The sequence below is a fragment of the Molothrus ater genome, chromosome 3 (genome assembly GCF_012460135.2).
Source record: "Molothrus ater isolate BHLD 08-10-18 breed brown headed cowbird chromosome 3, BPBGC_Mater_1.1, whole genome shotgun sequence".
NCBI lineage: Eukaryota > Metazoa > Chordata > Aves > Passeriformes > Icteridae > Molothrus > Molothrus ater.
This window is the reverse complement of record NC_050480.2, coordinates 52,850,374-52,866,174: the sequence shown is the minus strand read 5'-3', so window position 1 is coordinate 52,866,174 and position 15,801 is coordinate 52,850,374. Positions and strand designations below refer to the sequence as shown.

The window sequence follows — 15,801 nt, the reverse complement described above, 5'->3', positions numbered from 1 at the left end:
GGCACAGCATGCTGGGATCAGAACACCAGTGGGTTGACACAGATGTTTGCTTCTTGCCCAGAAGCTTTTTAGCAGTACCTGTGCATGAAGTTTGTTTACCAGGAAAGATCCTTGGATTGCAGGGACAGAATCTGGCCCTATGCAATAGAAGAGAAAGATTGAAAAATGTCCCATTGAACTGTCAGTACTATCACCCTTGATCCTGAGCTGGAGAAAGAGGCCACAAAGAGAGTCTAAGACCACAGAAGCTGAAAGAAAAACAGGGCAAATTCTAACACCAGAGGTCAGAGGCCAAGTAATCTATTGTTAAGGCAAATAGGTCTTCCACATGGGTTAACTATCCAATTGCTACAGTGCTGTCTGATGGGAACCTGGTCTGGAAGTTCATGCAGCTGACAGGGTTGGATTGTAGTATGGGCCAGAAGCCTTGAGATTAATGAAGTAGACCTCAAATGTTTTGAGGATTGGATAGGAATGAACATTCTCCCTGGGGTACATAGGCATCAACTTGCTGTCATTTTGGATCTAAGACAAGAGTTAAGACTCCACAAAGACAGAGATTTAGCAGGGTGTATGAATCCTAATGAGCAAGTGTTGTCCAAAAAGTAACTGTTGTTGAACTTCTAGAGAAAAAACAGTATGATCTTCTTGTCCATGAGAAAAGGAAAACAGAGGACAGGAAAATTCTGGACATAAGGCATTTAACTCTTCTTTAAGTTTCTTGTCTTAAAGAACTGTTCATGTTTTGTCTAGTACCTTAGAAGAAGGGAAATGGCTCTGCTAGAGGACAGCATAATAAAGTCAAAACTAGAACAACAAAAAATTGGGACGGATATGTGCTTGTAGAAAACATAACATTGTGCACAAAAACTGATCAAGGCTGTGAAGAATATGAGAAAAGAAACTGTACTTGTCCATGCATAAGCAACAATGTTGGAATCTTTTCTTTATGAGTGTAATTTCAATCTAAATGTATTATCAGTGCTTATTTAATGTTTTAGCAAATAGGGTTTCTTACAGTGTACGTGGCTGCTAAGATTACATCCATTCCTGATCTGGAAAGCTGTCTTAGTCTTTAAACCTGTTTTCTTAATAAGTCTGCTGGTAGGAAGTCTTTTGCCACTAATATTGTAAGATCAAGAGATGTGTACACTAAAAGGCAGTGTCAAGATCAAGGCTCATGTTCCTTGGAGTGGTGAATGAAGGATAGTGGGTATTACTGAAATTGAGGGAAGATTTGCACAGTTATAATGCTTAATGAAATGGTTAGAGTCTGTTTAGGAAGGAATGACTGGCAGAAAAGTCATTTTAATGAGTCTCCCACTCATTAAAAAAATATTAAGTCTTTTTCCAACTTGCTGGCAGCTTGGAAGAAAATAATTTTTGATTCATCTGGGTCATGAGAATGAGGTGAAAGAATTGTGAAAGACCAGAGAATTGCTCCAGAGAACAGAATGATGAGCCCTGTAAGCGAACAGGAAAAAAAAGTACTTTCTTGTGAATGACTGTGTTGGAGAGGCTGTGCTCCCAGTTCAAAAACCTCATCTGATTTCTAAAAGCTGCATGGCAACATACATAAAAAATGTCAGTTTCTTTAAAATGCTCTGCCATCATAAAAGAATCCTGTATTAGAACTCAGCTTCACAGAAGATCCCCCAGCCCATCACATCAAGGTTTAGGCATCCTGTTTAGGTTGCAGGAATGATCAAGTAGTTTGAATATTTTGGTTGTTGTTCAGTTTTCTAAAGGGACAGCTTAACAGAGCAGAAAGCAGAAGAGGTAATGGGTCAAAACCAGTGAACAGAAAATATAAGTGGTACTGGTAACAAACATCTGTTAGCTCACTAATAAGTGGAATTAGAGCATCTGTTAATGCAGAAATAAATGTTTGGTCAATATTTTTCTTCTATATTTGGCAGGAAGAAGGTAGGTTATATATTCATGGTCTGTAACTGAGGAAATACTTTCCATTTAAACTGTAACTCAGAAGGATGTTAAACTGCAGATACTGAATTAGAATCACTATCTGTTTATCAGTGGGTCTAGAGATTTGCAGCTGGATGTCTAAAAGAGCTGGTCAAAGAAATACTTGAGCTGTCAGTTTTGCACTTAGGTATGGAAACAGGGACTTCCCAGAATACTGTAAAGAACATTGATCACCTGTAGCAATTGGGTGGCCACCTTGTACTTCAGGTAAAGCTTTGTCTGTATTTGTCATCATTAGGTGTTTCATTTCTACTCAGTAATTGTTAAGATGATGATTGTTGTCAAAATTTTAAGTAGGCCAGTCCTGAATCTTTTTTTGCACAGATTCAGGTTCTGGTATTCGTTTAGTATTAGTCAGGATAATGCTGGGACTGTAGTAGTGCTATTAAGTTGCTTTACCTTGGAGTGAGCTTCTTTGGGTCCATGGCTGTAAGTGAAAAGATGATTCATTGTGTAGAAGTCTCTGACTCATCTTGGCACAACCTATCTCAGGGAGAATGTGATAAAAAGGAAGAAGGTGAGGCTGCTTATTCCTCTCCTAGTCCAGCTGCAGAAGGAATGATCTCTTCTGAGCACAAACGTACAAAGAAAAGGCACACCAGTGTGTTGCCATGGAAATTAGCTCCTGCACTCAGGTGCCAATAATGTTCAGAAAACTTTACTGGGAGAGCATTTTTTAGAGCCACATTGCTTAAACTGTGACACAGGCCTTGCAAGAAAGTTTCTCTGAGCAACCCCTCTCTTGCAGGGGGTTGTGCTAGGATGGAATGTAACAGAGAAGAGGATTCTTAGTGCTTTGGTGAGAGGTTAAAAAGATGCAAACATAGTTTTGCACTATGGCTGGGCTGGCTATCCTTCTAGCACTAACATTGTGACCATGATGAAGTCACTTAAATCATCTTAGTGAAATGGAGACAGTTTCAAGTGCTCTGCAGAAATACGGTAAATATTAGATAAATGTTTTGTCACCAATTTTATCTAAATATCTCTCTTTCACACATGTAGCTCTAAAAACTGTATATTGATAATGCTTATGAAGATGAGAGGTCAAGGTCAGGTACTTTCCATTAGCCAGCCATTGGCCACATCTAGTGGCAAATCCAAAAAGACAAAACACTTTAAAGCTGTAGAGAAATCAATTTTCATGTTCCATTCTATTTTCAGAGCTCCTAGCCAGCTGGCAGCAGCTGTGCCAAATGATATGATGTGGTGAGTGCAGCTACCTGGATAACCTGGATACCATTCCTCCCCAGGGCTGCAGAGCAGTCATTGTCATGCATGAGATAACAGAGATGTGTATCATGTATCCTCTGTGGAGAGCAGCCAGGATTCCACTGCTAAGTATAGGCCAGAGGAGCGAGCTGGGCTTTGCACAGTTGCTCTGTGGTCATATTCAATCTGAAGATAGTACCCTTTATGCTAGGTTAACATAATGTAACACTTTGACTGGGGACTGTGGATGGGGGAAGGCAAAAGGGGAAATTGGTCTTTGTTCTTCATATGGATTTGACCCAAAATCCGCTTGTTGACAGTGATCCTGAGACCACATAAAGAGAGAGTTTGGGGTCTGGTTGGGAAAGGGAGAATTTGGAACCTCTTGTTGTAAGCCCCCTGGAAAAGAAGTAGATCACATTGCTGCTGCTCACTGTACCTCAGGATGGGAGTGGCAAAGCTGCTGATTTCACAGAGTTTTATTTGGAGTCTCTGACAAGGCACAGCATGCAGTGAAATAAGAAATGGTAAATACAGCAGGAGATAAGCTTATCCCCCACCTGACGTTACCCATCATCAGTCACAAGGAGCAATGACATTTTGCACAGTTGAGTTTTGTGAGAGGGACAGCAGGAGAGTGTATGCCTGGTCTTTCCAAGTGTCTCCACCAGCAGATCAAATCCATCTTGATTGTGGGTGAAAGATGTGGTGGTGTTTGAAGTTTTCTCTTGTTTCTGGTGAGAAGTGAGTTGAATCTGCTGTGATGACATGAAAGCAAATACGGTGTGCTTTGTTCCACTGCCTGTGAGACTATGGAAAAGAGGCTGAGCGGTAAGTGGATACAGGGAGATACATGGTTTACTTTTTTTACCCTTTGAGTTCAGTATCTTTAACTGTCACCTGATGAAGGGGCCACAGGCTGATAGATCTAACTGCAGAACTACTTTCCTTTTTTTTGTTTTTGCAGACAATTTACTTGGATGATGATGTCTCTTCCTTTGTGCAGATCAGAGGTTCTGTTCCACTGTTTTGGGAGCAAACGAGGCTTCAGGTAAAGAAATAATCAGAAAGCCTACCTTGCTTCTCTCTCTTGCTACTTATAATTTAGAATTAACATAAATATATATATTATTTTTTAATATGAGCTTCAAAGCTCATTCTGTGAAAGTGCTGAGCTTTTTTGTTTTAGGTTTGTCTTGTAGAAATGTTGTGTGTTTAGATGAACAGAACTATACCAGACAAATGGCTATAGGTGACTGAAGTTTAACATTTTTGGGTGTTTAAATGCCTCTACAGGGAGCTGTTTGTAAAGGACTGTGTCCTAAAACTGAAGATTACAGCTATATCTTTATAACATTTTCAGTTTTATTCCTCTGAAATGCCTGGTTGGCTTGATAATATTGACCTCCACAATACAACTGGAGTATTTAGGGATACCAGTGCTCTGTAGGAGCATGCTACCGTGAAACAAAGTAAAACGTCTGGATGGTGTGTTTTTGGGATTTCAGTCAAAAGGGTGAAAATTATCTAATCTGATCTTTTGGGAGGCAGAGATGTAGGATTTCATCACAAGATTATTGCATCAAATATATGGTCTGTGACTTGCAGCTTATATACAGTTGTAAGGCCAAATAAGAATCTTCCTGACACACTTTGCATTCTTTTAACAGAGGGATAAGCAACTGAAAGCAGTATGCACATATATTTATGTGTGTTAGTAGAGAAAGTACATTGCATAACTGTTTTTTCAGGATACTTTAAAGGTTACATGATACTTGTTTTGATCATTAAACTAGAACCTATGTACTCTTCAGAGGCACTGGATTTAGCACAAAAGGAAATTACAAAAGGATCCCTGTTGTCTTTTAACACCATGCAGTGCAATACTTGCTTCTTTTTATAAAGCAAGTTTGTCCATATGATTGTGCAAGTCCCAGCCATGGTGTAGCTATATCCACCATGTAGCACTGTTTATCTGTATGTTACAGAGCCCTCAAGCATTTTTGGCTATTGGGTAGTATCTCTAGTTAAACAGAATTTTTGATTTTTTTTTTTTTTAGTAGGCCTGTTTTTTTGCCTAATTGGATTAGATTATATACTCTTACTCCTTGGGTGTGAATGTACTGACACTGGTGTTAGAAAGAATTGCAGAAACCAACCTCATGAAAAACAAAGATGATGAAATATAGGAAACAATGCATGATCTTATACCTATTTAGGAGTGTAGTTTTTGGGAGAGAAAAGAAACCCTCTGTAATAATTTTGTAACAGTAGCTACCATTCAAAAGGAACTTGAAGCTACTGTTGTTGACATCCATATCAAAAGACCTGTTAGTTTGAGGGTGCAGATTTTCATCCTTCATATTTTTGAATCGCTGTTCTGATACTTTTGAAAGAAGTCAGAATTCACAACCTATGGAACTGGCATAAATGCATCCCTCTCTACCAAGGCAAGGGCAGTAAGAATGCTAGGCTCAGAGAATACTCATGTGAGGCAGTGTATTCTATTTGCAAGAGGAAGCTGGCAAAGAGATGTGATTTGTTTGGCCATAAAAAGATGTGTAGGTATCCCTTTGCTTAATGGTAATTGTGTTTTCACTTGTAATTGTAAATGTTGTCTAATAAAAGATGGGGCTTTTGTGTTAAGGATGTGGGGGTGGTTGGAGTCTGTTAGAGATGTCTGGTGCTGTTAAAAAAATGTTTTTCTCTGAAGGAAAAAGGGAGACATCTAGTGACTTTGGACTCTAGCAGTTTAAGAAGATTTTTCTATTTCTTGGTCTTCTAATATTTTATTTTAGGTTGGTTCCCGCCATTTAAGGCTCAACAGAGGTTTGGAAGCCAATGCACCTGCCTTTGACAGGTAAGTTTCATTCCACTTTGGCATCAACACAGCAGCCTGGCATGTATCCAAGGTTCCACAACTTTGTCTTCCTAGGAAATCTTGAGAAAACCTCTCTGACATGATGTGGCAAATCCCCCAGGTGTGGCAGATTATTAAACTGGTTTACTTAATTTAGTCACTTTTTTTGGTGCTTTTTTTCCTTTTTGTTTTCAGTGGTAATTGAATTAATTTGGTCTTCTGGCTCATTTCTGTAAAAGTTTAGGAATACTGAGTGATGTGCAAAAGAAGTGTTTATGCAAACCTTTGTGAGCCAACAGATGTGAGTTTACACTTATGGTACACAGAATATGTGTGCTTTACCACTCTAACAGAAGTAGCTAAAGAGTAAACACTGCTTTCACTCCATTCTGCATTTGGTCTTTTCTTCATTGTTTTCCTCCTACACAGAAATAGCAATGCCTTATTCTGTGACCAGTGTTGTATGATGCTATTATGCTGATGTTTTCTATTTTATGCAAAGATTGGCTTGTAAACATTTTAAAACCATTAAGACTCTGTTTGTTTGTCAGCTAGAAACTGTAGAAAAAGACATGCATTAGCTTGATTCCTTTGGATGTCTGACTAGGAAATGCTATCCTCTAAGGATGTATTTCTACTGATATCCATGGGAACAGTGCCTGAAAAACACATGAAGAATTTGGTCTGTGGGAAATTTTCACCTTGTAAGTGCAGGTCAAGTGATTAATTTCTGTTTTGGTTTGGTTTTGGCAGATCAGGTTGTATGTTGATTTTGTGTAAGGCCTCTTTATTACCACAACTGTTAGCACACAGGATACTATTGACTGTTAATGGTTTTGCTACACTGAAGACCCCAAACAGGGATTAGAATCTAAAGGGACTATGCAGCGTAGCGGTTTCTGCTCCAGAGGTTCTTGGCCTACATTCTCCAAGCTTTTAAGGCTCTTAAATCCTACTTTATTCAATGGCCTTTGTGACTCTTGGTCTCTTGGCCATCTGGTGATGTGATAACTTGCCCTGCCAGTGTCTGTGAAGATCTGCAAAAGTCAGTCCTTTGAAGATGGGCAAGAAAGAAGTGACTAGTTATATGGAAAAGTACACTGGAATTTAACAACCTGCTACAGCTTTTCCAAGATGTAAATTTGGCCTGCTACATGTAACCATGTGAGAAACAGGTGGTAATCTTGTTAGTTATTTTTTCATTCTCTGTCTCTCTCCCTGAGAAATCCACAGGGAGTTTTGCTTGCAGTATTCAAACAGGTGACTTGAGCTTCAGTAGTTTTGTTGTAAGGAAGTAACACTGGCAGAGAGGTAGGATCTTGATGCTGGTATCAGGAGGGTGCCAACTATATGGGATGAGTTGGCATACAGAGAAACTGGTTGCAGAATCAAGAATGCACCAGAAAATATATTTAGCTGTGTTTTCTGAAGGCAATGCTGATGACTTCTTTCTTTTCTCCCCTTCCATGGTTTTCTGTGTAATTTACTTCTGGTTAAAGGATTTAAAGAGCAGTGCCAGATGTATGCTTGCTGGTTTTCACACACTTTGCCATTACACGCTATTTTGCAGCATGTAATAACTTCTCATTTTGTGAGTTTATTTTTCTTATATATTTCTATCCAGCTTCCTCTTAGATACTACTACAGTGTTGTCTGTACATGATGGAAATCAACTTTAAGATGTGATTATGTCTTGATGAGCCAGCACAGCCATGCATTCCAACTTGAAAAAGATATTTTGAGGGGAGAATGGGTGTTTTGGCATCTGGCTAAAAGCTCTTAACTTGAGAGTCCTTAAATGTCAGGCTTTGAGATTTTAGCAACACAGACCAAAAAATCCAGCCCACTTTATACTTGTCCTATTTTGAGCTTTTCCTGCAGAATCTGAGCCAGACAACTTGGCTAAAAGGACCTTTATTCTGATCCAGTGCAGCAGTTCTTATGATTAGTCATCTTCCTGCTTGATTTGAGTTCAGAGTGAATGTCTCCATATTGCAGCAGCTCAGAGATGTTTGAACCCTGTCACCTGTGACGTGTGTTTGGACCTCTCTGGCCTTGGCACTGGAGTCATAGGCCCAGTTGTTGCTGCTGACTCTTAGTAGTTTCAGCTCTGCAAGATGCCAGACAATTCCTGTTGAAGTGTAATACATTTTCCTCTCTTCTTGTCTTTCCTGTGTAGTTCCCGGGATAGCAGCCAAGAGGTAGGAGCATGAAGGGCAATGTCAAAGCTAAGAGTGGCATAAAAGACTTGGGGCCTATTTTCTAAGACACTTCTTTCTTTAATTTCAGTACAGAATACTGTATCTATTAATTGCATACTTTCACCATTTTTACTTTAATTAGAAGGAAACTGAGAAAAGTGTCTGTAGATGGTATGGCTAAGATTTTCTGCTGGATGAAACAACCAGTGATCTCTACTTTGTATTTTGAAAATGGCAGTAGGCAAAATAACTTAGTTTTGTTTAGTACCTATTATGGTTGCTTTTGCTGTAGGCATATGATGCTTCTGAAAGAGCAGTATGGAAAACAAGTGATCGTTAACCTATTGGGAAGCAGAGGAGGAGAGGAGGTGCTCAACAGAGCTTTTAAGGTAAAAGCAATGATTTTCATTTTAACTGCTGATTTCCCTTGAGCCTCCATGTTCTTCTGTTTTCCTTCTAGCCCAGGAGGTGATGAATAGTATTTCTAAAAAAATTATGTTAACTCTTTACCACGTTACCTACTAAGAATAGTGCTTCTTGGTTTCATGGCTTAGTTTCTAGCACTACCTTTCTGCTTACTTCTTCATACATTTGCATACATTCCCTTAACCAAACTTAAAAAGAAATTGCCTGAATACTCCTAAGGATGGTTAACATTTGCAAAAGTGAATCATAGCCAGTTTTGACATTGTATGCAGCCACCTATGCAGTCCCCTGGGATTGGCGGAGCTGCTTGGGGGCTGGGTGAGCCTCCATCACTGAGCACAGTGACTTAGCATCACTGAGCTGTCTTGCTCTGATTGTAATGGGAAATAGCTATCTGACACTGATTGTGTTGGGAGCTGGCTGCCTGAGCACCAGATGACAGTTTGGTATACAGAGAGAGATTTTCCTGGCCTCTAAGTATCCCCAGGCACAACTAATAGCTGATAGCAAGGATGTCAGGCATTGTAGAACTAAAGCTATGCTGCTTTCTAGTGTGGTATTCTTTTAAAAACTACTGTGAGCTTAAAGCCACTGATTGGCACTGAGAGGGGTTTGCAGCAGTGCAATAGCTGCCTGAATCTGGCTGGGAGTTGATGGAAGTCTGCCTCCTTAGGTGCTTTTTGCTTTAGCAAACTGACATAGATACTTCAGAAGTCATGTTCCTAAACCTAATGATAGGATGATTTAAGTACACACCTATAGTAAGTGCCATGTACGTATCATTGGTAAAGAATGATACCAGCAGTTCTGAGCTGAAACACTTATTACGTGAAACTAAGCAAAATAAAAATTGTGGTTGTATAGTGCCTGATAATAATAGTGCCTGATTTCTTTTCCTCTCTGTTGCAGTAGTGAATTTAGAGGGAGCGTCAAGCTTGTTGTCACTTTTTCTGTGTGACCATTTCCTCCTCCTGCAAAAGAGCTGGGAAGGACTATCTACTTCCCCAGCAGAAAATGATGAAGTGAAGGTCTCCCCTTGTACAGAATGTGGCCAAAGAAAATGATTAATGACTAAAACTTGCAAGGCAGTGAGGAAGGCACAGGAGTTGAGTCTGGTGGTTTCTGTTTTCAGCTTCTTACTGAATTTCTGCATGACGTGGCTAAGACTCTGTAATCTTTTGGTTTCCTTCTCTTTAAAATAGTTTTTCTTGTTTGTTTTGCAAACCCCACTGAAATGTAAAGGTAAAAGATAACAAATTCTGAAATGCTGAAATAACTTACATGAATAAAAGCATGACGTTTGTTGATAATTTGATACTGATATTTTCTCAAACTCTCACATTCTTGAAGATCATGTTCTAGCCAATATCATGCAACCAGACATTAAGTCAGAGACTGGGCATCTCTAGAATAAAGACCTTGCATTTGTTAATTTAATTTAAATCAATTTTAAATTGTTTTGTCTAAATTGTTACTTTTTTGCCTATTTTAGAAATAAATAAACTCTGAAAATATGCTGTGAGCTTGAATAATTTAGACTGACATCACAGAAAACCAAAGTTTTTGTATTCATTCAGAATGACTCCTTGGTCATTTCTTTACCTTTGTGTTTTAAGAAATGGATGTTTAGGAAAGAATATAGAGTTCATTTGACTTTGATGATTTTAAAGGGCTTGAATTAAAAATAAAGTAATTCATAAGAGTGTGATTAGGGTTGCAAGTTTGTCTCCTGTCATTAGTTTCTCCATCTTTTTTTTGCTTTTATTTTTCTCTTCACTTGTGCTTCAACCTTAGTAATTCTTATCAGCATTGGTTCAAATTATTCTTGTAATTACTGCTGCTGGGCTCTCTTGATCAGAATGTCACAGTTACCACCATTCATTTACCATTTATTATGCATTACCTGAATCAGACCAGACCAAAAATCAATACTGTTCCCAGGAAATGCTGTTCCTCCCACAAGCATTCCCTATAACAGATGTAATTATGTTTACAGTAAAAGCAGGAGTGTAGTGTAGAGTTGCAAATAGTCTGATAATAATTTACACTGCAGCAGTGGGTAAATGACATCCTCAAGTGCATTGCTAGTGCCAGCATCTGTCAGGGCAGATTGGGGTGTCAGCAGTAACAGTCTAATGAAATACATTTTACAGGTCTCTTTCCAAGCACTGCCTTTAAATTTCTTTCTGCAGGAAAGGCTTAATGGCTTACTCAATACAATTATGCTGGTGTAACTGCTACATGTACACTTTTAATGTAATACTAGATTTGTTTTGTCCAGTGTGTGTCACAATGTAAGTGGAGAAAATCATCCCTCTCTTGGGGTGAGAATGTGCAGGAGGGAAGAGAATAGACAAAGGCTTGCATAGTTTGAGTTAATGTAATGGTTCTCTCTGCCTTTCTGTGGAGAACAGGATGTATTACTGTTGCAGATACCTTAATGATGTGGATGTACTGTTGCAGATACCTTAATGAAATTTGTGGTGATTACGGAAATGCATGTGGAGTCATTGAAACTGGAGATGAACTACTGAGGCTATTTGTGCCTCTTCTTTCACTTCTGCAGTTTACCACAAACACTTTATAGTATGTTTCCTGGGTGTAATTGCTTACTTACTTCCTCCCCCTGAGCCTGCCTAGAGCATTATTGCTAGTGCTGTCCTCACCTCATGCACAGAGGTAGCAGCAGCCCATTGCTGAAGGGCTGCCACAGCCAAGGCACAATTCTAATGTATAGTTTGCAGTTACGGTTTTCCTGCAGGAAAATTGGGTTCTAACAGTCAGGTTTACTTCTGTGAAGAAAACAAACAGGGAACTTCAGTTGCTTTTTTCATGTCTGGCCTTTCAAAATTCCCTATGAACTATGTGATTAACAGTCAAGGCTTATTAATGATAAAAGTGTGCTGGGATCAATCCTTACATGTGACTTGAGCAGGATTTGTTTTCCTTCATTCTCTTATCTTAACAGAAACTGCTATGGGCCTCTTCCCATGCGGAAGACAGTCCCATGATAAACTTTGACTACCACCAATTTGCAAAAGGTGGGAAAACTGAGAAACTGGAAAATTTGCTGAGGCCTCAGCTGAAGTTGCACTGGGAAGACTTTGGAATCTTCACAAAGGGCGAGCATGTAAGTCCACGGTGAGTGTCTCTGCCCCTCTGTCCCAGTGTAGCTGGGCACTGATTGTCCTGGCCTTCCCAGGTTTCTTGCTGTGTTTGGGCCATGACAATAAATGCATCTTGAAATAAAATTTTGAGACAAAGTGTAGTCTTGGGGCTAAATCAATGATTTGGCTTAATTGCGTCTCCATGGTTTCAAATCTGCAAATTTACCAGTGTGTGGATTTGCTAATATAGTGTTGCAGATGTAATCAAGTAATTAGATGTGTTAATGGAATATATTGTGCACAGTGTGCTTGCACTGTCAATACGTGGGTGGGTGTATTCAGGCTGAACATTTGATGATCTTGTTCAATCAACTCATGATTAGATGTTATTTTAAAATATACCATTTTCTCCTCCCTCCTCTTGTGTTTGGTTACCAAAGTCTGCAGACAGGTACTTTTCGAATGAATTGTTTGGACTGCGTGGATCGTTCTAATAGTGTACAGTCCTTCGTTGCACAGGAGGTGAGTTTGTCAGAGGACCTTCCTTGGGAAACTTGTAGTACATACATTGGCTGTTTCATGGGAAAGACAGGAAAGAGGCTGTATGTCTCAGTTATGCAGGTCAGTCTTGCTGCTCTATGGTACAGAATGGTGCTGGCTGGAATACTGAGGATAAAAAGCAAAAACATATTTGAAAACAATGTTGGTTTCTTTTTTGTGTTTTTTTTTCTCCTTCTGCACCTAATCCAGATACTGTTTGCTCAATTAGAGAGCCTTGATTTGAACTCTAAACCTATAATTGAGCGCTTTGTGGAATCCTACAAGGAGATGTGGACTCTCAATGGTCAAAATCTGAGCAGAGTATTTAGTGGCAGTCGTGCCCTTGAGGGGAAGAACAAGGTAAAGAAAAATGGCAAAACTCTTTATTTACAAGTAAAGAAAGATGTCCTATTTATGCTTCAGTGTCACTTGTATTTGTAATTCCTGTCTGCTGTAGGTTGGGAAGCTCAAGGATGGTGCCCGCTCTGTGTCTCGTACCATCCAGTCAAATTTCTTTGATACAGTGAAGCAGGAAGCCATTGAGCTGCTGCTCATGGGTGACTTCTACCATGAGGAATATGCAGACAAAGGCAAGATGCTCATGGACCAGACTGCACTGCTGGGTAAAGCCAGTTTAAATGCTCCCCTTTGTCTTTGCATCTGCTTTTAGCTGTCAGGTATAAGCAATTGTACCCTCAATCAATATATAAGCTGCTGTTGCTCAGATCTGTTGTTTAAAGCAGTACTTTCAAGTGACCATAGCACAACTCTTGTGCTTATTTCTCATGTTTTGTTTTGAACTTTTGAATATGTTTTTCTGTTCTTTGATAGTGATAATCTCTGACAGTTTAGAGTTGGACCAGAGGGAAGGATTTTAGGGCTATATTCCCAGCCTGCCCTGAGGTTGTCTTGAAGAAGTTTCTTGAGCTCAGCCCTTTATCTCCTTAGTTGTGTCCTTGCCCTTTGCACATGCTTTTAGCCATTTGGATCTTTAAAGGCACATCTCTGTTATTTTAGTTCATTTCCTGCTTTGTTCCGGGCCCCTAATAGTCCACAGCATAGACATATTTGTTTGCACCCATCTAGAATAAACTCAGCTCTCTTTGAGAAGATACTTGCATGCAAAATATAGAATAATTTCACCCACAACAAGTATTGGGTGGTCAGTTTATTCCAGAGACCATTCAGCACCACTTTAGTCCTGGGCTTGTTCCCTGATGTTGACCGCAAGGAAAACATAGATTACTTCTCTATGCCTGACTGCAAGTTGGGTAGTTAATGATTAACTCTGCTTCATTTGTTTAGACAGCAGAAGCACATTGCTGATTTTCTATACTCAGCAAAATAAGTAAATATAGCAGGGGTTTTTTTTTGAAGAGTTCTTGCCCAGCTAGAGAGGCATGGCAGTGCTAGATTTGTACTGATGTGAGACTGTGCTGCTCTCCATCTTTCCTTCACATTCTAAACTTCTAAGGGCTTCAGTTTAAGTTGTAACTTATGACATGCTTGATTGCTTGTCCTGGTTTCAGGAATAAAGTTCATTGGCTTCCTCGTGTGTGGTATAATGTTGTGTTTTGGATTTGAGACTAATGAATGAGCAAGTGCTTGTGTGTTGTACTTGGTTGCCAGCTGTGTTAAAACACAGCAGGCTGGTAAGACACACTGAGGGTTTTAGTTGTTGCTATATAGTGTTTATAATAAGTCAAGGACTTTCCACTTCTCATGCTCTCCCATTCAGAAGGCTGGGAACACTACAAGAAGCTGGGAGGGGATGCAGCCAAGACAGGTGACTCCAAATGTCCAGAGGAATATTCCATACTAAATGATGTCATTCTTGGTATATAAACCGGGAGGGGGGAAAGCTCCCCCTCCCCCTGAGGGCTGCTGCTTTGGAACTGGCTGGGCACTGTGCCACACTGGTTTTGTATATTCTAATTCTACTTTTTTTTTTTTCCCTTAAACTGTCTTTATCTCAATCCATGCATTTTCTCACTTTTACTCTTGGGATTCTCTCCCGCATTTTGCTGCAGGGGCAGGGAATGAGCTGGGATATGTACTACTAAGCACTGGTTGCCCAGTGGGGTTAAACCATGACAGTGCTATAGACTAAACGGAAAAGATTATGGGAGATAAAAGAATTTTTTGCTTATTACTTGAAAAAGCACAGAAAAATGTAAGCTGAAAGTTGGTGACCAGCCATTCCCAAGCTTTCAAAGGGTGCCTGGTTTCTATAAGAGAAATTGCTGACATCAACCCCAGTTATCTTGTAGCTACAAGATAATAATGCCATTGCCATAGGAGTTATTCCCTACCTTTTGTATTGTTGCTGCTAGGGTAATGTTATTATTTCAGAGTGACTGTGCTGCTGCAGTGGGGATGGCTTCTGTCCTTTTACAGCACATTCTTCTTTTAAACACCATCTTTCTCTCTCCCCTCTTCTGTCAGTAACTCCAAGTATTTTGAAGGCCATGTCAGAGCGTCAGTTTGAATTCACGAGCTCCAAGCGTGTTCGTGTTGCCACGGGGACCTGGAATGTGAATGGGGGAAAGCAGTTTCGAAGCAACATCCTTGGTACCAGTGAGCTGACAGACTGGCTGCTGGATTCTCCCAAGCTCTCAGGAGTTTCAGAATTTCAGGGTAAGACTTCACAGTCAAAACGTGTAAGCAGTATTTGCTGGCATCTCTAGAGACAGTGAGTCAGGACACAAGATTTGACCAGCCTTTCAAAGGCAGTAGATTTTGGAGAGCATTTTCTGACAGTTCTTAAGGGTGTATTCAGCTTCTCCATGCTTTTGCTGCCCTGCAGAAGTGGAATGGTGTGTGACCTCCTGACAGTCAGAGTTCTTTGAACACTTTGAAACAGTCCATGTGACTGTTTCAAACCTTCAGCAGGTCAGAATTCAGAGCTCTCTTTCATGCCATCCTGAGATGTATCTACCTATTCTGCACCCTGTACATAATTTTCTTCTCCCATATCTCTGTTCTTGTTCTTTGTCGTAAGCAGGAGCTACATGTTTAGGAACCATCAGACCATCTTGGTCTCTCATCTGGAGCTAAACATATCTCTGCAGTCTGGACTGTGAGCTTCTCTGGAAATGTTGCTATCAAAGCCTTCAGACAAAAAGATTTACTTTGTTGAGGGCAATATTTCTTTAGCAGTATAGAGAACTCTTATGCTTGTGGTTTGATGAAATTGGCTGCTGAATTTCTTATTTATGGAACAAGGTCAGGTATTGCAATTGATTTACAGATTTTTTATTAAGGTAAATGAGAAGGGAACATTCTGTCATTTAAAAATTGAGTAGTTGCAAAACCCATGCTTTTGTTGTTATAGTGGAACATTTAGTTTTCTTCAGGCATCACAGGCATAGTCCTGTACCTAACCTTGTAGCTCAGGAATACATTCCTCAAATCCTTGGCTCCCTTATACAAGTTGTCTCATTTGAACCCTTAGTTCCTGAGTGGTATG

The 15,801-nt window shown here is 39.8% G+C and overlaps 1 protein-coding gene across 1 annotated transcript in view; it reads left to right on the top strand.

Moving 5' to 3' along the window:
* SYNJ2 (synaptojanin 2) overlaps positions 1 to 15,801 on the top strand; it is a 64,504-nt gene that overhangs the window by 24,702 nt on the left and 24,001 nt on the right. The window contains exons 5-12 of the mRNA XM_036379690.1: positions 4,166 to 4,249; positions 5,997 to 6,058; positions 8,552 to 8,648; positions 11,654 to 11,826; positions 12,233 to 12,314; positions 12,543 to 12,692; positions 12,790 to 12,955; positions 14,778 to 14,969. Coding sequence (XP_036235583.1) covers positions 4,166 to 4,249; positions 5,997 to 6,058; positions 8,552 to 8,648; positions 11,654 to 11,826; positions 12,233 to 12,314; positions 12,543 to 12,692; positions 12,790 to 12,955; positions 14,778 to 14,969 — 1,006 coding nt within the window. The remainder of the gene's footprint in view (positions 1 to 4,165; positions 4,250 to 5,996; positions 6,059 to 8,551; positions 8,649 to 11,653; positions 11,827 to 12,232; positions 12,315 to 12,542; positions 12,693 to 12,789; positions 12,956 to 14,777; positions 14,970 to 15,801) is intronic.